Genomic DNA, 27,232 nt, shown 5'->3' with positions numbered 1-27,232 from the left:
TTTTCCGTATATCTGAGTCTCCAGTTTGTATCCCTTTAAATTCTTATGGAGGTCCCATTTGGTTTTTAACGCTTTTTATTACTAATAAATTACTGATGGCTTGTCTAACATTATTAAAGAAAATAATTATAAAATTAGAAATAAGGGATGCCATTACTGGTTTAAAGTGATTTTTTTTTTTAGCTAAAACTGAAAACTGCCATGGGTCATATTTTCTACATTGTTTGATCTAAAAGTTGAACATGCGTGTATATAAAAAAAATAGATAATAATTTTATGACTTAAAAATAGATAACGTGTCTTCACTTCTATGATAATATGTTATCTATGCACCTTAGTAAGGTCATAAGAATCTATTTGATGTATTTGGAAATAGTATAAAATTTATACCAAAATTAAAAAAAAATATTCTGCAAATAAGTATGTACTTTGAGAAAGTATTGAATCGCACAGATTTATTTCCTATTGCGTTTCTCGTGTTCAATGCGTCTTTCAGTGGACATTTCTCAGTAGGACAGAGACTAACGCCCAAAAGTAATTCTCACTTTATAACAATTCCTTGCTAGTTTTTAGCAAGCATCTTCACTTAAACCTCAAGCTTTTGGTATTATTGCTGAAAATAACACAGTAATCTCTTATAAAACAGTCTAACCTAACATATATCTATATGTTCCATGACATGAATCACAAGAACATGTCTTAGAATATGTACGATAAAATTGGATAGAATGGAAACTTTGATACAAAAGCTACCTCTGTACACACACATACCCACACACACACACACGTGGACATGCACCTGTACAAGGGTTGCCTTTTTTGGCCTAAGCGAAGGATCATTTCGAATCAATTTATCCCAAGTTATTCAGTCAGTATTGCTACCTATATATAGTTTATTTTTCTTTTACATAAGTTTTCTTTCTGTTCATATTATTAGCAAAACTACTGAAATTACCCAACTATAACTTGTGCTAATATAATGTCCATTACTTTTAGTCTTTACATTCAGATAATTTTATGATTGGATCTCCTTAGAATACACAATAGAATTCAATAACACATACACAAAACTTTTCAGAACATAGAGCATTTTACTTTGTTAAGACAATGGCAAATGTATACACAGGGAAGTAGCAGATAAGAATGTTAAGTTAGAGCCAGATTATGGAGAGAGATGTACTTAGATATTTATTAGGTAGATTATAGAAGTTCATCAAAGTTTATTTGGACTAGGAAATGTGTTTGGAACTCCACTCTCGGTTGAATCACTAAACATTATTATTTATATTATTTTTCAGTTGAAACCTTTGTTTTTCTGGGTTTTTAATTAATTATACTTTCAAACTTAATTAGAAAGTCTACAATGCACTTACAAGATGAACACAAATGCTTCTACCATGTTTTAGTATAACGGTTTTCCATCTTCAATTGAGTAACAAAGACCTTTCTAACCTGTGATACATTTTTGCCATTTGCCAAGTATATCTATTTAGTTTGATTTGTTTTTCACAATTAATGCTGACTGGTGGCTGGCTTGTTTTCTATTCCAGGTTGTGGAGACGAATTTGGTTGCTTTTGACTGTCACTGGATCATTATAAATGAGGTAAAGCCAACTAAACCTTACTGTCAACTCTGGGTCCTGTTTTCATATGTATAGTCACGGCATTTCCTATGGCCTTGAATTTCTAACAGAAAACATAACACAAAGTATACTTTCAGCTTACTGAATGGATGCTGTTAAGTAAAAATAGAATAAGGAGTTTTTGAAAATTGTAAAGGGCTTTGTATGAACAAAATAAATGGAGAACGTCTTCCCCACTGAATATCTTTCAGTCTTTTCCATTGGCACACACTGCCTACATCAGGAGATCATCGTTATAAAAAGTACAGTTCTTCTTTGTAAGCAAAGTGAATTCCTCCCAGTGGAGGGCTTGTGTTCCATTTGTGTTTTACTGTTGTTTCTAGAACTTTTGTACCCCACCCCCTTACAAGTGGATTAAATAGTTCAGCACATGAATATGAATAAACAAGAGCAGATTGTTTTTCTTTTCATAAAGAAATATAACTGTTTTACAATTCACCAACTTGTCAAATTCCTTGTGAACGTTTTTTTTTTTTTTTTTTTTTTTTTTTTCTGTAAGGACAGTGCATAAGATTAAAAGTACAGTATTGCAACATGAGAGCTTAGTGAAATAAGTTGTTCCATTAGCACCTGCCAGTCAGAGTTGGAAAGGGCGATGAGCAGATCAGTCTGGGACAAATAATGGATCAACAAGATCTAGTATTCAACATATCTATTACTTATGAATAAAAATAATGTGCTATTTGTCAACAGATACCAAATATTGAATTATAGAATAATAAGTTTTGTCTCAGGAACGAAGTAGCATTTTGGGCAAGAATTCTGGTTTTGCAGTCAGCAAGACAGGTTCAATCCTGGCTATGAGATTGGTTAGCTGTGTTACTATGGGTATATAATATAATCATCCTGTGCTCAGGTTTCATTTTGTTTGCACGGCATGTATAATAACATTTACTTTACAAGTTCCTAATGAAAAGTAAGTGAAATATTATCTAATGCTCTTAACACGGTGCCTGACAAAGGACACTCAATAAACGGTACTGCGGTAATGATCAGAGCACATTAGAGTTCACAGATCACTTTCTCACGTGTTATTTTGTTGAATACTAAATAGTATTATGAAGTGTTGAGGGAATGGGGTCCATAGAGGGCATATGACTTGCCTCTCCTTACACAGAAAAATAAAAATGATTCTTAGTTTCAAGTTGTTTCTCCTACACCACACTTCATTGATGGAATTTTAGCTCCCTTGATGATTCTTTTTAGTTCAGTTTAAAGTCACTGGAAACATCTTACAAGTCTGTTTTCAGTCTGACAAACTTTAGGTCTACATGATTTGTCAGTGTATTTCTTATGTCAAATTAAGCTGTGTTTTTCTGAGATCCTGACAGATGTGTATATGTGAGATCTACTTTTCAGTGTTGTTTTTAAGTCAATCTAAAATGACTAAACATCAGGACAGAGTAAAGGGAAAAGGGAAACGTAACAAACCGTCTAATAACTTTTCAAATTAGGTAAGTTCATCTCTAATTTTCTGCAAAGAGTCTGAGGTTCAAATAAATTAAGCAGTTTGTAAAATATTACACAACTATGAAGACGTGATAATGGGATTTAAAACAAGTCTTTTTTATTCTAAAGCTTTGGTTGGTGTTGCTTTGTTTTCTTTTTTGTTAATTTTTCTTATAGGTTATATTTTTGAAATTTCTGCTATCTGAATTTCAATCTTATAGGAGCTATTATTCTATTACCTTTTGTCTTTAGCTTATTATTTTCTAGATTACTATTTTTTGAAATAGAGAATCTTCCTAATTCCTTGTTTTTATCTCACACCCACCTTCTGATGGGGAAGAGACCACACAGATTTTCTGATATAAAACAAACTGGAGCCATTTTACTTGTTTACATCAATATTGATGACTAGGGGGAAAAAGTGACTTCTTGCCTCCTTAGAGACATGGATTAATCAAACCAATTAATACTTATAGTTGATAAATGGAAATGCGCATTCCTTTCTATTCTTTGGTAAGATTGCAGAAGGGACCCCTGAATTATTTTTTTTTCTACATTCAACTTAACTTCTAAAGCTATACTTGAATGTTAGAAGTGTGAACCGAGGTAGAGAGAGCTTCCCAGAACACCAGTGTCCGTCTGTCTACTGCTTATTTGTCAGTTTGTGCTGTGCAAGAAATCGCTCCTTCATATCATAAAGAGGAAGTGTGACTGAGTAGCATGTATTTCATTGATGATGTATATCATGGAAAGAATAATAGCTTCTATTTTACTATATCTTTCATAAACATTACAACTCATTTTGTTGAACTTCTCATTAAATTTTATTTCATAAAATATTAGGAGGGCAAACGATGTCTTTAAGTGAGTGTTCCACTATATTGCAAGAAAAATAAAAGCATCCACACAAACACAGCAATCTAACTGGCAAATAACTCCGAAATGTTAGAATTATAGAACACAGTATAGAAAACCTCAGTTCTTTTCTCCTCCTTCACACTTTAGTTTCCTACTGTAAACGGTCATAACTATAACTTCACCTTTACCATTACTGAACCCCTTATCTCTTTTTTACCCATAACTCTCCTTGCTAGTCCTTGAGCAAAGCTGTAATTTTAGGTGGGGCAGGTCAATACCACTTAGCCTTTGAAAAATCTTACGTTCACAGCCCACACCATTTATATTGGTTATTATTATTTTTTTCTAAACTGGGTTAAAACTCAGAGATCAAGCATATTTTCTATATTTTCATCCCTAAGAAAAACCATCTGTCCACGTATCTGTGGTTAGCACTCTTACTTCTACATGATTCTACTCAGCCACCTCATTCTCTCTGAAATATGCCTCAAGAAACTTGAGTCTTGCTACCTTTATTTCATTTACAGGCCTGTTTATAATGGATGAATCACAATTTACCTGAGTTTCCGTAAAATAAGAAACATGGATTTCTCGAATTTGCTAGGAAGATAATAAACTCTAAAAGGAGCAATGACAACAACAAAACCCAACAGCATGCACATGCCCATTTTGATTGAACATGGAAATCGTGAATCTCACTGGTTTGGTTTGTGTAGCTACTATTTTGTTGCTAATTTTAAAATGGGTTGCAAACATTTATTTAATCTTATTGCACCAGTAGTTTCTCAGAGAGAAACTATAAATCAAAGTTGGCATAGTGCATCATCATACAGATTGATGTCAAAACTTGAGAACAATATATTTTTTTCGCTTGCATTGTGTGCTATAATAATGAGAGGCTGTGCTAGTTCATATGGTGTAATCAGTCATATGTTAGTAGTTGGTAATGGTATTTATCTTTTCCCTACAATCAGTCGATCCAGCACAGAACAGCCTTTCCATATAAGTACTGTCATCCCTTCAGGGTCCTGAAGGAGACGGTCTAGCACTTTATTTACGTTTTACAAAAGTTAGAAATTCAGGTAGGAAGATATATACACTGTTTAGAGCAGCTAGAAACATAATGCTATAGTCACCCTTCTCTTCCCTGATGATACCGAACCTGACCTTTGGCATCCTGAATTCTTATTTAAATAGTTTAAGCTACTGTTCTCTGCTAATGACTGCTTAGTTCTGCAGTTAAGGAGAAGGGGGTTGTTGAGATTTGAAAAGCCTATATGTATAATGAATATTTTTTTTAGTTTAGTGATTAATTGAAATGCTCACTACTAATCTGTCAAGCAGAAAGCTGCCATTTTGCTCCCCTTCCTGCTGCTATAGTCTGCAGTTGGTTTTGTTCCATATTTCATAATATATGTTTAATTATTTCATGTTAACATTAAACTTTATGGAAGCATTAAAGGATCATCTTTGCTAAAGCATGAAGAATGTAAACATATCAGCAATGCAACAACAGCAATAAGCATACTCTTTTCAAATTATACCACATAGTACACTGCTTAATATCATTACTAAAATCTGCTTTATTTAGAATGGGTAAAGTTATTAAAGCACCGCAAAGTCTATACTCAAAGTTTCAGGTATCTATCTTTAGAAGACGTTTTGGTGAAATCTTGCCATTCATTCAGTTTTTCATTTATCAACCTTTAATGAATACCCACTGTGAGCCAAGAACTTTGTTCAATGTTAAGAGATAAAAGAATGGGAAAAGGAGGAAGGGGTCCCTTCTCTGAAATAGTTTATATAATATAGATTGGCATCCAACCTAATAGATTTTGAGAGTCTTTCCTTCCCTAGAATTCTATTAACTTAAGCCTAAAGCTGGTATCCTACAAGGATTCAGGAGCAATCCAATTCTCCTAAAAGATTTGTTCTGGGAAGTGGCTGTTTCTGGCGGAGTTGTATCCCTATCAGATATTTTTGCTTTCCTCTTCCTTGGCTCTTACAGTTCAGAGTTTGCCCTACATTAAACTATCACAGTAAAGTGATAAAAATCTTTCCTCGGATATATTCATTTGATTCTTAATAATTTTTGATTATCCATGTAAATTATTTTGGGGGTAAAAGACTATATGCCTTGCTCTTAATGAAAAAAAATTGAGAAAATTTAGGTATACTAAAACATATTTGTTCATTTTTCATTGCAATATTCTTATTTCATAAATGTACTCATTCAAATCAAGAATACAAAAAGGACAGATAATTTTATAATTTACCTTCTTTAAATTCTTTCAAACTCAGGAAATTTCTGTATCTTTCTAAAGAGTAGCATATTTGGGTAGTACAGGTGGCTTGGTAGAGTATGTACTGAACTGGTTCTTCGTATGATTATTTTAAAAAATCAGATATTTTAACATTTTAAAAATTCAGCACATTAGAATAATGTAGATTCCAAAAGATTATAGAATAGTTTCATATTTTAATGAAAGCAGTTTATTTACTTACAGATTTATTTTTCATTTAAAAGTATCTCTTGATAGATTAAATATTCACTTGGCTTCCAGTGTTTATATAACATTGCATCTGTCACTCTTGAAATGCACCTCTTGGAATGCAGAAGTAAAGTTCTTTAACTATAAAATAGCTGTCTGATCACGTTTTCATATCACTATCAAACTAATTTTGAGATCAGGTGTCAAAACTAAAACTGCAAGTGAATTTTTTGAGACAGACTGTCTGTTAGCTTCATTCAGAATGGCATATTCTTTCCTCCCAGAATATTACTTTCTTTTCCCTTCCCCAAATAATAATAGGCAAAATATATTCAATTCAAATTGACATTTTCTCAAATATAGCTTAGTCGCTAAGACACCTGTGAACTTCAGCTTTTAGAACCTGTTAAAGGTAACCATCCTCTTTTGTGGGTTTAAAAATGGTCCTCTTAAAGACTGTGGCTCATGATAGATGACTTTATCATTTCTTATAGAATCATCAGACTATTAAATGCTGGAATAATATATCTTTATAGTTTTAATTCCTATCACTTATGCATATTAATCTAAATAATTTCTGTAAGGAAAAATGGATTTCTTGTGTAATTACTTCAGAGAGTGTCTCTTTTGATGACATTTATAGATTCATACTATGAGTAAAGGGTATTTTGAATGAAGAGCTTGGAATCTCCTTGGTTCCTTATTTATAAATGAGAATGACAGTATCTGAATCAGAATGTAGTTTTTAGCAGAAAATGAGATAACAGGTTAAGTACTTAGTATTTTGACCAAAATATAGTAGGGTCTTAATAAATGTAAGTTTTTATTCTAATGTGCTGATTTGTATAGCTCACCATGGTTGGAGCATATAGAAATGGTGCTGTTTGACAAAATGTTGATAAATCTTAGTATCGCTAAAGAAAAAAAGACCATGTATATAACACAACTTAGTCAATATTATGCGAAGAGTGGTAGAATTTTTTCACTGCCTTTTTAAATGAAAATTCCCATCTGCACAATAAGAACTTTTTAAAAATGTAAAGACATTGAATAGCAATAATAATTAATTTTGAAAGTTTTCTAGTTAAATTTCAGGCTTAAAATGAAGTTGACAGACACCGTTTAATTTTATTTTGTGAGTAGATGACAGAGACTTAAAAAGTGACCTGCTTTTTGCCAGACAGAAATTTTGGGGGCCAGTGAAATGACACACACTAAAGAAAAAGATGGCATTTTAAACTGAGAAAAATAATTTTTTATGGTACATTAAGGATTAATTGACTGGAAATCCAGGATATTACACTGGATATAGCTGATGGCAGGTGTTATTTTATTTTTAGAGAAATCTATATTTCATAAAGATCATAAATAAAAGATGAATTTTAAAGCTAATATATGCTATAAGAAAGAATAATATGTGATTAGCGTAGTAAGGAAAGAAGAAAATTTACACTTGTAAATCATATTTTTCTCTTTCATTATTCTGTAATAATTCTTTGAAACAAAACTGAGAAATGCTCACTGTATTCCAAAATGTATCATGTGTCAAATTTTTTACTTCAGGTGCCATAAGAATCTGTTGAAACCAATAATATGTTAATTACAAAGCCTTCATTGATTTAAAAGGTTCCAAATGGGCACCATGGAGCACAAACTACCTAAGTAAAGACTACATTAAAGCTAAAATTTATTCTGATCAGTCCTATTCTAATTCCAATTAGAATAATGTTCAATTAGAACAGATGTATGTTATGAAAATATTATGTTATTTTTATTACTTTTACATCCATGATTGAGTCAAATCTTAAATTTTACATGTGGAATTGGGAGGTGGCAGGGCGAAAGTAGAAAATGCTTTTCTTTGAGTTCGGCACATGCTTATATACAAACTAGCATTAATTTGGATAAACATCACTGGAGTTCACACTGCATTAATCAACAGAATTTTTCATCTTTATGTTAAGAACACAATTACATACTAACTTATCCATTCAGCAGTTAGTGAGCACTTTGTATTATCTATTCTTTACCAAGAGAAATGTATGAGTTAACACCAGTAGTTCTAAGACATAATTGGGAAAAAGTCTTAAAAAGTAATATCTCCTCATTCTCTCTCTACTTGTCTTATTTAAGAACCTCATTTTTCATTGCTAAGAACAATATATATTCTTACATTATAACTATCTTCCTAGGTAGTCAAATACCTTGAAATCCATTAATGAATAATTAAGTGTAATAGCAAGTTATTTGCGACGTTTTCCCATGTTTAAACAACACATATTTTTCTGAAGTGTTCAACATATTATAAACTTATTATTAATAAAATGTGTTTAAGTCATTTGCTCCATTTGAAATTATTTAGGTATTAATAAATTATATACATAAATGCATATAATTTAAAGCACAGACAGCAACTACAAATGAGTCGATTATTTTAACGAACATGTGTTGTTGCTTTCATTTGGATGTGGGCTAAGCATTATGCAAATGTATTACAGTAATGGAATCTCTTAGCATTTCCAGATAACAACTCATTAATAGTTTTGTGTTTCTGTTACTGTATTAAAGCATTTCTAATTCTTCCATTTCTTATCTTATAGGAAATAAATGATGTGGACGTACAGGAACTTGTAAGAAGGTCAATTGGAAGGTTAACCATCATTCGTCAGACATTTCCAGTCCCCCAGAATATAAGTCAGCGATGTTTCCGTGGCAACCATCGAATATCTTCAACGTTGTGTGATCCAAAGGATCCATTTGCTCAGAATATGGAGGTATAGTCTAAGTCCCTGGATATTCCTTCAAGGATGTTTTGTTAGGCAGTTGTAGAGAGAGCTTTTCCAGTGGCATTGCACTCAGAATTGTACACATTTCCATTTTCTGAACTATTCTCCTCTTCCAGCAATTTCATAAGTCTGATGGGGAGAGTGCTAAGAACCTGTCTTTGATCATTTTGACCTCATTACAGCAAAATATCTACTTGTTTAATAAAAATATAATAAGTAAACTTTTTTTTCCTTTTCAGCAAGTAAATCAATAGCATTTCTCATGGTGAATTTGTGATTGATACTCCTTAATGCCAAACTCCAAATTATTAAGCTAATAAATTTGCTTGCCTTTTCTGGCATAACAAGGATATAGAAGTTTATTCTTTTTTAAAGATTAATTTCCGATTGGAAGAACTTCACCAAAAAAAATTTAGAAATCCAAAAAATGCTGTAGTGTTATAAAGTTATATCCAACTCAGAGGGGATATAGCTGAAACCTTTGCTATTCAGAATACAACAAAGAATTTGAAAGTAGATGAATACAATCTCTGAGCAGCAAAATAAAGAACCCCAAGTCCCTGAAGCTTACTCATAAGAATGCCCTTTTAATACTCACCTGGAGCCTATTTCTTTTTCTTAAGGAAAATCCTATCAGATTTTTTGGTTTTATTTCTCTTTGCACTGGAGTTCTCAATATGTCAGTCTAATGGAGGTTTAACAAAGGCAGGCACATCAACAAGAATAGGGCTCCATAAGAAGCACTCGAGCTAGGCAAGAGACAGGAAAAGAGAAATCAAACAGATACACTAGGGCTTCCCTGGCGGCGCAGTGGTTGAGAGTCCGCCTGCCGATGCAGGGGACACGGGTCCGTGCCCCGGTCTGGAAAGATCAAACATGCTGTGGAGCGGCTGGGCCCGTGAGCCATGGCCACTGAGCCTGCGCGTCCGGAGCCTGTGCTCCACAACGGGAGAGGCCACGACAGTGAGAGGCCCACGTACCGCAAAAAAAACCAACAACAACAACAAAAAAACAGGTACACTAATTCAGATATCCTATCAGAGCAGGACTTTCCCTGTAAAACAACTCTATATCATAAAGCAGTTCCTAAGAGTACCACTGTAGAATATTGCTAGTATATTAGTTAATTTTTAAACAGTATCGCTGAGATATCAACAAAGATTAAAGTCATGATCAATTTCATAGGTTAAAAAAATGATATATTTTAGAAACCTATTCCTTCAAAATGTTTAATATCAAAAACATTTTAGTACTTAGAGATGTTTATTTTGAAAAGCTTGGGAAAATAATCCTAGGAGAACTAGTTCATTCCCAATAATACTGGATAAATAAGTCGACTTGGCAAAACTACTTCTTTGTTTGAAAGTTAACTCCACAGCTTCCCTATTTTTAGTCAGCTTTGAATTTTTTTAGATAAATTACCATTTATCTAACCATTTCTTCATACTTATTACCATTGTAATGAGCCATGTGTATTTACCAGGCAGCTGGCTCTGGGATCATTGCCCATAGAACTTTCCTACTAAATTTTAAGCTCTTTTAGAATAGGTTCTCTCCAAGAACCAGGCGTCATAAAATCACATTAACTACTTGTCTATTTTTCTTTCTCCCATCATATCTACCATGGTGCTTTGCACCTTTGTAAATATTTGTGGATTTGAATGTAATTGATAAGAAGACCGGGGTCAAATTAAGCTACTCAAGCCTAAACAAGGTTTAAGTTTCATACTTCCAGTGACCCATCTTTTCATATTAATTGGTCATGAATATAATTCATGTGGAAATGATAGAATTTTAAATAGAGAAAAACACGAAAGAACTTTGATTTAGAAAATCATGAGATATTAAAGCCTGTTCCTGTCAAAAGAGGTAGTAGGAAATGGACAGATTGGGAAAGCAGAAAGTCATTGTATAGTATTTTAAAGCACATTCACCTAACAGCACAATCCTTCTGATTCAATTAATGAATTCCTTGAAATCAGGGAACAAATATTTTATTTATCTTTATATTCCCAGACCTATCTGATGAATTAAGGATGTACTGGAAGCACCACTCCTCCTTCCCTATACCTTCATCATACTCCCCTCAAACCCACAGATAGAAGAAAACAGGATGATTACTTTTTCTTTGTGCATGTATTACATTTAATGTCCCTAGTATATTTAATAGAATTTGACTGAATGTTTAATATATAAAAGGAAAACTGACAGAAACTTTTATATGTGAAGATTTATATAATGAAGTGTCTAAATGCAGGGCTCTTGAATTTAAAATGTCCCACTAAAAGCAGAGCATTTGATATAGAGACTTGCCTTGGTGCATATTTTATCTCACTGAAGTTAAAGGAAACAACAAGAAAAGTACTTATTAAAAATTTGAATGCCCCCCCCAAGGTTCCCTAGGAAAAGCAGCCCTCTCAACTTGGAGTCCGTAAAAACAGTGCAGATAAAAATGATCACAGACATATCTTATCAGCAGGGTACAGTTAAAAAAACAAACTAAGAAAAAAGCTATGAAAATATGATTCAAGTCAGCTCTAAAAATAGAAACCTAGCTATAAAATCACAATAATCACTACAACAGAGGAGAAGAGGGTACCGTGAGCCCATGTAGAGATCTCCAGGTTGTTACATATTTCAGTATATGTAGAAAGGGGAGTAAGATTTAGAAAGAACAAAAAACATGTTTCCTCAATCTTTAAATTAGTGCCAGAAAGACTAAAATCCAGGATTAGCTGAAGCTGCAAAATAAATGTTAAAGATACCTTTTAGCTAGAAACAGAGTTTTTAGCAATATATGAAGCAAGAGAGAAGTGAACCATTTACTGCTTGGTGAAACTAATGTTAGCTTGGCTGCCAATGGAGGGAAAATAGAAATATTCAAATCCTTTTGCTTCTGTTTTCTCCATCTAGGAAAAAAATGTCCTCAAATTGGAAAGATTAAAGTCATTAAAAGAAAAGTAAACTGCTGGTTTAGAAGGAGCAGGGGTTTGCAGATGGTTAGAGTATACCTTGCTCCTCTAAAATGAGGCCTGAGAAATAATTGCTCAGAGCAGTAAATAAACTAGTAGATATGATCACAATATTGCAGCTTAGAAAAGTACTTGAGAAGAGAACCCAAGTACAAGACATTGGTAATTGTCCCAATTTTCAAAAGGAAGGAAAAAAGATCTGACAACCAGAGTTTAACATACTAAAATTAATATTTGGATAAATTGTAGACTATATTATTAAATATATGGTTTGGGGACCTTCAAATAAGATAATAGGACTTCCTTAAGAGCAAGCACTGCCAGACTAAGTCGTACTTAATATTTTTTTTAGATTGGGAGAATGTCATAAATCTATTTATTGTATATTGATTCTAATGCAGTGTTTGACAAATTTCCTTATGAAATCCTTATGGGAGGACATTAAAAAGTCTAAATAAGTTGATGCCATTCAAACATTTTCACCAAAGCCTCCTAAGAACAGAAGATGGTAAACACTCTGGCTTCAGATTTTTTTAAAAGTTCAAAATGTATTAAAGTTTCATTATTATCTTTAAAAGTTATAAAACATATGAGTTTCTTTGAAATTAAAAGTAATATTTCAAATAATTTATCAGTTAAATTACTTTGTTTTCTCTCCAAATTGATAAGCGTAGAACATGCCCCAGATGTATTCTGTAGCTTTGGGTATCTTTAATACCTACAACTTTTCACCAGAGCTTCTCTTACCCTCAATTTGAGAAGTATGGAACTAGAGGTATATTCAAACCATGCTGATAAATATTCTACTCTTGAAGTGCAAGGAATTCTCTGTGGTCACCCAAAGAGTCTGTCCTTGGACCTAATATTTACAAAATGCTTATAACTACACAAATGAAAATGAATAAAGTATGCCTCTCAGATTTGTAAATGACATAAAGCTAGGAGAGAAAGCTTACATTGTGTTACATCATCAAGATTCAAGTTGATAATATTCACTGAGTAATATGCCTAAAAATTGAAATATGACAGAGATAAAGTATAGGTTCAAAGTCGATTACAGACAGTCTAGATGGTTGAGAACTGGTTTGACAGTTTAAGGCTGTTAAGACGAAGGCAAACTTGACTTGAGTATAGCAGAAGTCATATTTGCTCCAAGCCACTCTAATGTAATCTTGGTCTCTATGTCAGAAGCATTTTGCTAAGATCAAGAGAGATAGCGTCTTATACTGCTTTCTCCTAGTCAGCTCACATCTGCAATAATGTGTTAGTTCTGGGTACTAAACTTTCGACAGAAACACTGAAAAATAAGAGAAGGACCAAGGAAGAATGTGGAGATGATGAGCAGCCTAGAAATAATACCAGATGATAAACAACTGAAGGAAAGAGGATGTTTCAGGGCAAGACAAAGGAGGTGTCAGATATCGAAAGGCTGGCATGTAGAGGAGGTTGGTGCCCATGGTCAGTGAAGTCAGAAAACAAGTGTAGTAACAGTAGGTAGAGAAAAATGATTGGTCGACTGGTGGGATACTGGAGTTTAAGATGTTAGAGGAGTTGTTTATTTGGGTCTAGTAAATAGTCATTTGTGTTGGTCATGGCCAGAGTAGAAGTGAAGGTCATCTGTGTAGAAATTGAAGTGACCTTTTTTAAATATAAGGAGGCAATTTGGGATCACTGTGAGGGAGGAGTCATGAATAAAGAGTGACCAAGAGGTCAGTAGGTGCTGGCAGAAAGGGGCTGTAACGTGTGGCATAGAAACAAACACGAACCTCAAAAGAGAATACGTACTTGCCTGAGAAAGAAGTAAAAGAAGGGGTAATAGAAAGCTCAGAGAATGTCATCACTCCCTTTTGATCCTGCAGTTTAGGTAGTGGGGAAATGAGGAGAGGTAGTCATTTGTTGAAAACACCTGTCACATACCGAGTACAAGGCACTCAGCTTTAAGTCCATCATGGATGCTAAAGCGTGTGCTTTATGGTGTGCAAAGGAGACTGTGCCACAAGAAGTGTCAGGTTTGGATGGAAGCCAGGTTGGCAGGTGTCTCTTATCTTGACTTCTGTGAAACCTACCTGATGTTAAACTTGGCTTTCTTTGACTTCTTTTCCTTGACAACAGTGTATGAAAAACCAAATATATGCTAGGCTCTAGGCTAAGTCAAGGGGAAATAAAAAATAAGGGAAACAAAAGTACAAAGGGGAAACAATATGAGCCCTTGTCCAGAAAGCACCCATATTCTAGTGTGAAAAGCAGAGTTTAAAAAATCTTAGCATTATGATATGCTTCAATAGAGGTATGCACCAAGTGGTATGGGAGATAAAATGAGGACTGCCCACCTAGACTGGGAGTGGGGAGAATCCTGAGAAGTTGTCAGGATAGGATTCACCCAGCTTGTGACCCATGAATTGAATACGAGAGGAAGTTAACTAGATGGAGAAAGATAAAGAGACATCAAAGGATGCTCCCACAACTGTCTCATCTACACACTTAAAGAAATCAGTCAGAGGGTGAAACAAAATAAAGCTAGGTTGCTAAGAACAAGTGAGTTGGAGGCAGTGATGCAGGAGAGGTCAGAAAAGGCCAGATTATTGCATATTATTGAGAAATCATCAAAAGATTTGCTCTGGATTTTTGGGTACAGCTCACTCATCCATCATGTTTCATCTAGGTTTACCTTCGGGGTCTTCATAGTCTAATTCAGATGAAGTTTGATTCATCAGATACTTTTAACATCAAGTCTTACTCTTCGTTCATTGCCAATCACACCATCCCTCCTAGTCCCTCTAGTAATTACCTGGTGGCTGGGTAGCGGGGTAGGGGGTGGTGAGAATGAGAATATCCTATCCTAATATTTCCTTATAAAGAACAAACTGGAATTTCACTTAGTGCATAAGAGTGTTCAAAGTCTGTTTAAAGAAAGGTCTACAAGCACGAGTGGATTTACCTAGTTTTGAAAGAAAACTCAAAAGGCACTGTTAGGAACTGCTTATTAACAGTTGTTCCTAGTATCAAACTTTCAGCATCCTAATAGTTGAAGCTTAGTACCATGCTGTGTTGTGGACAGAAAATTTCATAAGATTCCTTCATGATTAATTATAAGGAAAGGGTAATCAAAGTACTGTCCCCTTTATTTGCAGGGAAAAAATGTGATAACAAGACTTAAAAATCTGAGAAAATTGCTTAAAATGGATTTAATTTTTATAGCTGAGTTGTTATTTTTTAATTTTATATTAGAGTTTTCCTTCAAAGAGGAAATAATATAACATTGTTATATTATTTAACCTCTGTTATTGACGTTGGATATCTCTTGGTGTCTGTATTTTAAAAATATTATTTCTAGTTTATTTGAAAAATAAACACCATCGGTAATTAACAGTGAGGATACTGGTTCTGGCAAGACTTAAGTGTAAGAGTGCAATACAGCTTATCAAACGTGTATAATTCATTTTAAATCTATATAGAGGGAAGATAACATGATTACATTAGAAGAAGAAAGAGTTAATGTAAACACACATTCACAGTGAATAGCTTATGATATTTGTCATGCTAATTAATTGCAATGCACATGTATATTATTTTGTATAGACCCTTGATCATTGTAATGTTTATGAATGGTGCTGTTTCCTCTCACTTATTTCATTACTTTATCTCCAGAGGCACAAATGTACAGGCAGGTGTCTGCTTCCTTTTTTTTTTTGCACCTATGACACTCATCTTCTATGTAAGATCAAGTTGATATTTCTCCGTCTGAATAACCAGAATGCAAAAACTTGACATATTCAGAAAATGTATTGTTCAGTTTGCCCTTCCAGTCTTAAGCCCTTAGATCCTTACCTCCTCAGAAAGAAATAAGGACTACTGATTTTCTAAGGTCTGACACTAACAGCCTGGCTCTGTCGAAACTTCTCTTTTTTATCTTCTCTTTCACAACTAAATAAGCTGAAAAAGCAATTGGGGCATACAATCAGACAAGACTTCATTCTCAATAACAAAATTGCCCAGGAAATGAAAAAAGAAACCTTCTGCTTAATAATAACCCAGTAAACCAACTATCTGTGAACGGAAGCAGCTGAGCTGATGACTTTCTCCTTGTTCTTGACGGTTGGCATCCATGATTCTAATGATTACTGTCTAATGTCTTTGCAGATTTCAAACCTTTACATATATGACACGGTGCTTTTGCTTGCTAATGCTTTTCATAAGAAGCTGGAGGACAGAAAGTGGCACAGTATGGCTAGTTTGTCATGTATCAGAAAGAACTCCAAGCCCTGGCAGGGAGGGCGTTCCATGCTGGAGACCATCAAGAAGGTAATTTCTGACTAGCATTTCTTTTATTTTTTATTTATTCATCCATTAGTTTTTTGTGTTGTTGTTGTTAATTTTATTTTTTAATGAAGTATAGTTGATTTACAGTATTGTACCAGTCTCTGCTGTACAGCAAGGTGACTCTTATACATATATAGACATTCTTTTTTAATATTCTTTTCCATTATGGTTTATCACAGGATATTGAATATAGTTCCCTATGCTAAACAATAGCATCTTACTGTTTACCTATCCTATATATAATAGTTTACATCTGCTAATCCCAAACTCCCAATCCATCCCTCCACCACACCCCCTCCCCCTTGGCAACTACAAGTCTGAGTAGCATTTCACTCTTCCTAATTTTTATGCAAGGAGGAACAAGAAGTCATTGTTTGATGAGATATCTTTTAGTAGGATTTTTTTTCACTAATGTTGCTGCCTATTCAAAGGACAAAACACTGTAATAGGTAAATGAAATATTTAAAAAATCAAGGTCAGAAAATCATATACGTCTGTGAAACAGGGAGCCCTTATTTATTTATAAGGAAATTTTATGCAGGTAAAAAATTAGTTGTTGAAATATTTTAATGCACTTTCATTATATCATTAGGGTCAGAGATGCTCAAATTATTTTGGTACCTGTCACAAAATACAAAAAGTTATTTATTTATTTTTCTTTAAACTACACCATCCACTGAAAAAAATAAACACTAGACCTAGGTGTTTTTCAGTTAGATGATGCATGGTAAGACATTGGATGTGATGATCTTTAATTTACCTGACAACAAAAATATACATAAACAGTTAATCTTTTACAGCATTTGTGAACTATTTGGGGTGCCTGATGGCATTCTTCTTCTTCACTTTCAATGTGATATTTAGCCTGGCTGTGACCTGCTTTGTTTTGGCTCAGCTACCTGTTCCATTCCCATAATGTTGTTTAGCTCCTCTCAAAGGTACAAGCATCCTGCAGTTTATTAGCCTCTTTGTCATGTCATCCTTGCTGGCATTTTCCATTTGTCTCACACAGCTTCTTGGATTTAAAATGAAATGATTAATAAAACAAACAAATTTCTCCTGTACCCTTTACACAAAGGAGACAGCCATTTGGAAGTTCATATTCTTCATTTTATGCATCCTTTTTCTTTCTGCATGTGTTTGCCTTTTTCTCCTGAAATAGTTAAAGAAATAGCTAGTCAAATGAAATATGAAGTATTTAGAAATGCCAGAGAAAAATCTAAAAATTAAAATTAAAAGGGAGCTAGATGTACAAAAACCAGGAAGTAGAGGGAAAAATGTTTCAAATAGAGAAAAGCCTGGATCTTCCTCTTGATACTGTATCCTCTTTGCAGAAGAATCACTTTAATGAGAATTTAGACTCTTATCAACAGAGGTGCTTGAGAATTAAATGTATTGAATATATTGTCAGAGGAGGATTTTTCAACTGAAAAATGAGTAAGTCAAATCTAAGCTCAAGGTGTTGCCAAAATCCCCCAGCTCTATCTATGTAGAGAGTTGGCAGGTATGAATCCAAGGGAGATTGTTGAACATGGTTCTGATCCTGCCAGTTTATTAATTCATGGTGTGTCTAGGATGCAGGAACCTGAATATATTCATTCTTCGGAAGCTGTCTCACAAAGACAGAATAACTGTTTGGGAGGTTGCTTAGGAGATACTTATTTAGTGAAAGTATCAGTAGGAGGGAAAGAGAGACACTATAATATGTAGGTATTTCTTATGGAGCAATTCAATGTGTAAAATGTTGTTAAATTTATAATCAAAACAATGATTTCATATGATAATTATGAAATTTTATTTTGGGAGAATATTTGCATATTTTTCTCCTGTAAACTTTCAACCCGGTGGCACTTTTTAAAGGAATATATCCATTCTGTGTATCTAGAGACAATGTTTGAATGCTATGTTTGATTGCAAATGTTCGATTTCATTATTTTTTTCTCACATTTCAAATTGCCCTTAAAAACGGAGTTAAGTTTTTCCCATCATATTACTTTGCCTCCTCTGAGTGTCTTGGTTATCCCATTTGGATGTCCAGGCTGATGACACTTCACAAAACAAGAGAATTTGAGAAAAAGTTTACTACTCACACAGGGACTCCTGGGGAAAGCAGAGTGGGCCCATGCAGGCCCAGGCTGGCTTGAGCAAAGCACTGTGAATGGGCTGGGCATTTGCAGTGGTTAGGGATGGGGCTAAGAAAAGTTCCCATTGATGTGGGCTGGAGATTTTTGAGGCTTTAATTTCCCAGGGGTGTTAAAGAAGGAGGTGCAGGATGGGCTTTCTTAATCAGCCTGTCCGTATGTGGCGCCAAATAAGAAAGGAAAAGCAAGGCTTAAAAAGAAGTCAGGGGCTTCCCTGGTGGCGCAGTGGTTGAGAGTCCACCTGCCGATGCAGGGGACGCGGGTTCGTGCCCCGGTCCGGGAAGATCCCACATGCCGCGGAACGGCTGGGCCCGTGAGCCATGGCCGCTGAGCCTGCGCGTCCAGAGCCTGCTCTCCGCAACGGGAGAGGCCACAGCCCTGAGAGGTCCGTGTACCGCAAAAAAAAAAAAAAGTCAGCAGCCAGACCTCACAAATGAGGTCAGGCTCTTTATTACAATGTGAATATTCTAGTGATAAAATTCTTAATTACATTCAAGTAACCACTGCATGCCTATATTCTGAGCATGCTCTATACACTTTACAAAGCCTATGTACTAATTCAAGGAGTACAAAGAATTGATGTCCATGAATGGACATGGTATCTATCTATATAGCTATCTTTTTATAACCCTCAGAAAAGATTTAGAGTATTCTTCATGCATGTTTTCATTGTATCTATTCCTGAAATTTTGTAGGGTTTTGAGTACGCGCATCTGTGCGTGTATACCTGTGTTTGTGAACACTATCATGAATAGGATATGTTTCCACTATATTTTTGAACTACTCATTGTAGGTACACGAGGAAGTTATTGGTATTTGATACATTTTGTGACTGACCTGATCAACTTGTTACTAAACTCCAGATTCTTACTTCTTTCTTGGTAGTTTATTCCCGTGTGTTTTTCAAGTAGATATTGATATCATCTTCAAAAAATTGTCATCACTTAATTGTAATACTTTATATCTTTTTAAACCTTTAAAAATTTTTTCTTGGGGCATCTGGGAGCACAACCTGCCAGGTGCACCTGGAGCCCTGTGGGCTTTGGAGGCGGCCAACTTCCCCTGTTGCAAGTGAGAAAGCCAGGGCATCTCCATGTCAGAGACGATGAGGCCAGGACTCTACCTCTACGGGAAAGCTGCAGAAAGCTCGACGGGAACCTGCAGAGCCCCGCTGCACAGGACACCTTATTATCCAGCTCTCCTGTGACGCATTCTTCAGTGATTCCTCTTGATTTTGTTGTCAGTTCACCACTGACATGTGGCACTCTCAGCTCTTGGATAGAGAGAACTCCAAGCAGTGCTGTTAGGGGCACACCCATGAGGCAGAGGCCTGACCTGGGCTCTGCACAAAACGGTCTGCAGGTGGATTTCCAGTATGAGCCAGCAATAGAAGATAGAGTGGCCAGTGAGCAGTTTCTAGGCCAAAAACTTCTGATTTGAGGAACAGATGTAAATATGGAAACCTGCAAAACAAATTTGCAGCGATTTTATTGACTCTCTGGCTTAAAGAAGAAGAAAATACTGCCGTAGATATTGCTGAGCCTCCGTACATGCAGTTACTTGGAAAAACTAATATTATTGGGAAGCCATTTTTAAATGTAAACTGTGAACACATAAAATCATTTGACAAAAATCTGAATAGACAGTTCATCTGCTTCCCACTGGAAGTTATCCTGACTTTTAATATGACTCTCGATGAGATCTTGACAGTTACCTGACTCAATCTTAGAACATCAGATGCGATAGGACCATTCAGTGTATTGGAGATGAAGAATATGAGAAACCCGAATCCAGAAGACGTCAGTCAGCTCATCACCATCAACGTGATGAGGATCAGGGTGTCCCAGCTGATTCCAGAGATGCATGGGGCCTTCTTCCAGTGCCAGGTGTGCCCTCCTAGTGGAGATGGACCTTGTCAGAGTATGGGCATGCTGCCATACCACCCACAGTGTGGTGCTGACCCAGGACTGCTTGTCACGTTCTCTGACAAACAGATGATCAAACTCCAAGAGTCTCCTGAAAATATGCCTGCAGGGCAGATGCCTCATGCTGTCATCCTTTTGCTCACAATGACATTGTTGACAAGATTCATCTTGGGGACAGAGTGAATATCACAGGCATTTATCCAGCTGTTCCTATTGAATCAGCCCAAGGGTGAGTCATGTGAAGTCTGTCTACAGAACCCTCCTTGATGTCGTTCATTATCAGAAAATGGATGCAAAACGTCTGCACAAAGGAGATGAAGAAGTAAAACAAACTTTTTTTCAGAGAAGCATGTGGAATTACTTAAGAAACTTTCCAGAAAACCAGATATTTATGAGAGACTTGCTTCAGCCTCAGGTCCAAGCACTTAAGAACAGGAAGATTTCAAAAAGGGAAACTTGCTTCAGCTTTTCTGGGGAACAGGGAAGGATTTTAGTCAAACAGGAAAAGGCAGATTTCATGCTGAGATCAACATCCTGCTGTGCAGTGACCCTGGGACCAGCAAGTCCCAGCTCCTGCAATGTGTATTCAACCTGGTACCCTGGGACCAGTATGCACCTGGGAAGGGCTTCAGTGCAGTCAGCCTAACAGTATATGTGAAAGACCCCAAAAGGAGGCAGCTGGTCCTGCAGACTGGTGCCCTTATCCTTAGTGACAGTGGCATCTACTGTATTGATACTTGAAAAGATGAATCAGAGTACAAGACCAGTGTTGCTTGAAGCCAGGGAACAGCTAACTCTCCTTACCACAATGGCTGGGGTTATTTGCAAGCTCAATGCCTGCACATGTGTCCTGACAGCAGCAAATTCTATTGATTCTTAGTGTAACGCTAATAAATACCACCTTTGAAAATATCCAGCGACTTCACACCTTATTACCCAGGTTCGGTTCCATCCTCCTCATGCTCGACCTCAGGATGAAACCTGCGGCAGGCATCTGGCTCACCACCTCGTGGCTGTGTACCGCTCGAGCAGGGAGCATGTGAAAGAGGAGTTCATGGATACGGCAGTGCTAAAGGACTGCGCTGTCACAGCACTGGATGCCTAGGTTGAGTCAGGAAGCCAGCCAGGCTGTCACCAAAGCTCAAGTAGAGGAGGAATGGTTTCTGCATACCCTCCAAAGCTGGAATCGTTAAAATGGCTTAGCAGAAGCCCATGCTAAAGTATGATATTCAAATAAAGTTGAAGCAAAGATACAGACCTCTATAGAGAGGCTGTAAGCAGTCTGCTACTAACCCCCAGACTGGCATTGTAGACATATCTATTCTTACTACAGGAATGAGTGCCATCTCTCCTAAATGGAAAGAAGAGTTAGCTGAAGCACTGAAAAAAACTTATTTTATCTAAGAGTAAGACATCAGCCCTAAAGCGCCCACAACTTTTTGAAGATGTTTGGGAACAATCTGACATAGCCATTACCAAAGATATATTTGACAAAGCACCATGTGCCTTGGCTGAAGATGACTTTTTGACAGTGATTGGAAAAACTGCTCGCTTGCTCTGAAGCTCTGAGTGTTCAGCTCTTGTGTTCTGCACTTGGGCACTGACTTTGCTTCCATATATGTGTATGGCATATGGGCCAATAGAAAGAAATTCTTTCTTTTTTTTTTAAACATCTTTATTGGAGTAAAATTACTGTACAATGTTGTGTTAGTTTCTGCTGTAAAACAAAGTGAATCAGCTATACGTATACATACATCCCCACATCTCCTCCCTCTTGCGTCTCCCTCCCACCCTCCCTATGCCACCCCTCTAGGTGGTCACAAAGCACCAGCTGATCTTCCTGTGCGATGCAGCTGCTTCCCACTAGCTAGCTATTTTACATTTGGTAGTGTATATATGTAAGTGCTACTCTCTCACTTCGTCCCAGCTTACCCTTCCCCCTCCCTGTGTCCTCAAGTCCATTCTCTATGTCTGTGTCTTTATTCCTGTCCTGCCCCTAGGTTTATCAGAACCATTTTTTTTTATTCCATACACATGTGTTAGCATAAGGTATTTGTTTTTCTCTTTCTGACTTACTTCACTCTGTAGGACAGCCTCTAGGTCCAAACACCTCATTACAAATAAATCAGTTTCGTTTCTTTTTATGTCTCAGTAATATTCCATTGTATATATGTACCACATCTTCTTTATCCATTCACCTGTCGATGGACACTTAGGTGGCTTCCATGTCCTGGCTATTGTAAATAGAGCTGCAGTGAACATTGTGGTACATGACTCTTTTTGAATTATGGTTTTCTCAGGGTATATGCCCAGTAGTGGGATTGCTGGGTCCTATGGTAGTTCTATTTTTAGCTCTTTAAGAAACCTCCATACTGTTCTCCACAGTGGCTGTATCAATTTACATTCCCACCAACAGTGCAAAGGGCTCCCTTTTCTCCACACCCCCTCCAGCATTTATTGTTTGTAGATTTTTTGAGGATGGCCATTCTGACTGGTGTGAGGTGATACCTCATTGTAGTTTTGATTTGCATTTCTCTAATGATTAGGGATGTTGAACATCCTTTCATCTGTTTGTTGGCAATCTGTATATCTCCTTTGGAGAAATGTCTGTTTAGGTCTATTTAGGTCACAGGCTCCCGGGGAGGGGAGCTGTGGAGAGTGACCTGTGCTTGCACACAGGCTTCTTGGTGGCGGCAGCAGCAGCCTTAGCATCTCATGCCCGTCTCTGGTTTCCGCGCTGTTATCCCGGCTCTCGCCCGTCTCTGGAGCTCCTTTAAGCGGTGCTCTGAATCCTCTCATCTCGCGCACCAGGAAACAAAGAGGGAAGAAAAAGTCTCTTGCCTCTTCGGCAGGTCCAGACTTTTCCCCGGACTCCCTCCCTCCTAGCCGTGGCGCACTAAGCCCCTTCAGTCTGTGTTCACGCCGCCACCCCCAGTCCTCTCCCTGGGATCTGACCTCCGAAGCCCGAGCCTCAGCTCCCAGCCCCGCCCGCCCCGGCGGGTGAGCAGACAAGCCTCTCGGCCTGGTGAGTGCCGGTGGCACCGATTCTCTGTGCGGGAATTTACCCTTTGCCCTCCGCACCCCTGTTGCTGCGCTCTCCTCCGTGGCTCCGAAGCTTCCTCCTATGCCACCCGCCGTCTCCGCCCGCAAAGGGGCTTCCTAGTGTGTGGATACCTTTTCTCCTTCCCAGCTCCCTCCCACTGGTGCAGGTCGCGTCCCTATTCTTTTGTCTCTGTTTATTCTTTTTTCTTTTGCCCTACACAGGTACGTGGGGACTTTCTTGCCTTTTGGGAGGTCTGAGGTCTTCTGCCAGCATTCAGTAGGTGTTCTATAGGAGCTGTTCCACATGTAGATGTATTTCTGATGTATCTTTGGGGAGGAAGGTGATCTCCACGTCTTACTCCTCTGCCACCTTGAAGGTGTCCCTCCAGCACTTTAAATATATCATGCCACTCCCTTCTGGCCTGCAACATTTCTGTAGAAAAATCAGCTGATAGCCTTATGGGGGTTCCATTGTATATGCCTCATTGTTTTTCTCTTTCTGTCTTTAAAATTCTCTGTTTAAGTTTTGCCATTTTAATGACGATATGTCTTGGTATGCGTCTGTTTGGATACATCTTATTCAGTACCCTCTGTTCTTCCTGTACCTGGATATCTGTTTCTTTCTTCAGGTTTGGGAAGTTTTCAGCCATAGTTTCATCGAATACATTTTCAACCCCCTTCTCTTTCTCTTCTTCTGGGACCTCTATAATGCAAATGTTGGTGCACTCAATGTTATCTCAGAGATCTCTTAAACTATTCTGATTTTTAAATTTGTTTTTCTTTTGGCTCTTCTGATCAAATGATTTCCATTATCTATCTTCCAGAGTACTTATACTTTCTTCTGTATTACTTAGTCTTGTATTCATTCCTTTTAGTGTGGTTTTCATTTCAGTTATTTTATTCTTCAGTTCGGATTGGTCCATTTTTATATTTTCTAGTTCCTTATTAAAATTCTGTGTTCTTCCACTCTTTTCCCTAATTCAGTTAGCATTCTTGTCATTAATGCTTTAAATACTTTATCTGGTAAATTGTTTATTTCTGTTTTATTATGTATTTTTGAGGGGTTTTCTCTTGCTCTTTCAATTGAGACCAATTCCTCTGTCTTCTCATTTGCTTAACTTTCTCTGTCTCTATGAATTTAGGGGCAACAGTTACCTATTGCAGTCTTCAAGGAGTGTCCTTACATGGGAGCATCCATGTATAGTCTGTGTGTGCCCAGTGCCTTTGGTGGGAGAGCTGGATTTGACATGAATGCAAGTCACATTTTTCCTCATGGTGTGCTGGATTTGACATGAATGCAAGTCACATTTTTCCTCATGGTGTGCTGGTAGCTATCAGCTGCCAGTGACTATTGCCTACCGATTGGGGATGGGGTCAGATCCAAAGTTGCTGGAACAGAAGCCCTGAAATTTGGGTACAAGGTGGCTCCATTCCCCTCAAGTATGTGGTCTCCCCTCTCTCAGCTTTGGCACCCCTGCCCCAGAGGAGAGCAGTGCTGGGGCAATAGGGCCCCATGTGGGCTCTCAGTTCATGATGGGGTGTGGGCTGCAGAAGGTTGGCTGTAGACAGAGGTCCAGGCTGTCTCTGGTGTGCTGCCTGTGTAGTGCCAGCAATGGCTGCCCCCTCCCTGCCCAGATGCTGCCCCAGATCTGAGTCGCCTCTGCGTTCCAAGGTCTACCACTTTCCTCAGTCTTGGCAGCCCTATATCCAGTGCAGAGCTGTGACATGAAATAAGCAAGGCTGGAACAATCGAGAGGCTCAGCCTGGGGCAGATGCTAGGTTGGTCGCAGAAAACCCGGCAGCCACTAGTGCAGTCTCACTCTGCCCTCTCCACGCTGCCTCAGGAGCAAGCCAGAGGATGCACACTCTTCACGAGCTGAGTTCAGGCTTCCCACAGCCCCCCTGTTAGTCTCAGTAGCCCTCCAACCAGCCAAGGGGGCTTTTCTGCCCTTTGTCAGACCTCAGGCCTGTGGAGCCCAATATGTGACTTGAACTGCCCATGCCCCAGGGAGGATGTCTGCCCATGTAACCTCCCTTTTCCTCTGAGTCCCCTCCCACGGTCACAGGTCCTAACCTGATAATTTCTCTGCTCTCCTACCCAATTACATGTGAAATCTTTCTTATAGCCTTGGTTGTATCGGAGTCTTTCTACCATTTTTCAGTTAGTTTTCAGTGAGAATAGTTCCACATGTAAATGTATTTTTGATGTGTTCGTGGGGAGAGGTGACTTCTATATCTTCTTATTCCTTTGTCTTGATTGATCTCCCCTTGTTGATTTTTTTTAATTGTATACTTAGAGTAATATAAATATATTACTTTGCTTTTCGTGTTAAGCACTATGTACCATTTAGAATTATAAACCTGAAGGCCAGAGCGAACATTTAGGAAAACATAATGTGTCTTACTAGAAACAGTATTGACTTGGAATATAAGATAGGCTTTTGACAAAAATGTGTGCAAATAAACTTTTTGCCACAAGAGCTTTGAAAATATAGTCAATGACCTTGGAATAGTCTTCTTGTGGACTCTTCAGTGTATCTTCAAATTCAGGGTATTTGAATCATAAAGTGGGTAAAATGGTGTCAATTTTAATTTAATTTAATTCCACATACATTTTTTGAGCAATCACTGTGATATGCATGTGTTATATTGGACACGCAGCTTACGTCGTCTAGAGGAAAATGTATGAGGCACAAGAAGGAGGTTTCAGTTCAGGTTCCTCAAATAACTAGTTGTCTGGGCCTCAGTTTCTTATTCTCTGAGATGTAGACAGCATGACCAAAATGTTAGTAGTTTCTTATTTCCTGCTCAGTTTGCTTCAAGTTTCTATTATGAATGAATATTTGAGTATATATGTATATTTGTAAATATGTATGTATATATCTGTATGCACATACACACACATATAAATGTTATATGGCAACTCAAGTTTTCCTAAACATTTTACACAAATTAAGTTTTATGTTTTTATTCTTTTTTATTTTTTGGCATAGTGTATTCTAGTATTTATCTACAAATTATATTTCTTTTCTGGGTATAAGATGTAGTATCTTCTTTCTCTCAGGGATTTTTCTCACTGAAATTAACTTATGAAACATGAGGGCATCAGGGCACACTGCTGAGTCAGGCATCTCCCAGTGTGTTCACAGTCTTGCTGGGCTTATGTTTATTTAACAGGGTATCCTTAGTTACCAAGCATGTTTGCAGGTTGCAAGGAACCTAGGAATATGTATAAGGAAATTAGACAAGTGTCATTAATATTTGATGTTCTATATGATCTTCCAAAAGTATCTCTCAGTTACTTTGCAGTTTCAAATATAGGGATAAATCCTTCTGCCTCATAAAGAGAGTGAAACAAATACTTAGGAAATTTTCTTTCTTCTTTTTTCCAACTTAGCCTATCCATAAAGGAACATCAAACTTCTGCCTTTTCAGGAACTGATTATCCAGTGGTAAATTATTCTTGACCTTTGATCTACTCTTTTTATTTTTCTTCTCTTCTTCTTTTCATATTTGATACCCACTGGTATTTCTATACAGAGTGTGTAGGATGAAATCTAAACCAAGTTACATGGTATTTTTCAAAAGGTTTACTCTGGAGGCA

The 27,232-nt window shown here is 37.0% G+C and overlaps 1 protein-coding gene across 2 annotated transcripts in view; it reads left to right on the top strand.

The window, feature by feature from the left end:
• The window catches only part of GRID2 (glutamate ionotropic receptor delta type subunit 2), a 1,308,561-nt gene that overhangs the window by 785,019 nt on the left and 496,310 nt on the right, over positions 1-27,232 (top strand). For both annotated transcript variants that reach the window (XM_024736087.1, XM_024736086.1), the window contains 3 exons: positions 1,551-1,604; positions 9,043-9,216; positions 16,341-16,502. In XM_024736087.1, coding sequence (XP_024591855.1) covers positions 1,551-1,604; positions 9,043-9,216; positions 16,341-16,502 — 390 coding nt within the window. The remainder of the gene's footprint in view (positions 1-1,550; positions 1,605-9,042; positions 9,217-16,340; positions 16,503-27,232) is intronic.

This window comes from Neophocaena asiaeorientalis, unplaced genomic scaffold (assembly GCF_003031525.2).
Source record: "Neophocaena asiaeorientalis asiaeorientalis breed wild unplaced genomic scaffold, Neophocaena_asiaeorientalis_V1.1 scaffold7, whole genome shotgun sequence".
NCBI classification, from domain to species: Eukaryota; Metazoa; Chordata; class Mammalia; order Artiodactyla; family Phocoenidae; genus Neophocaena; species Neophocaena asiaeorientalis.
Note: the sequence above shows the minus strand (reverse complement) of the source record. Positions and strands in the feature narration are given on the sequence as shown.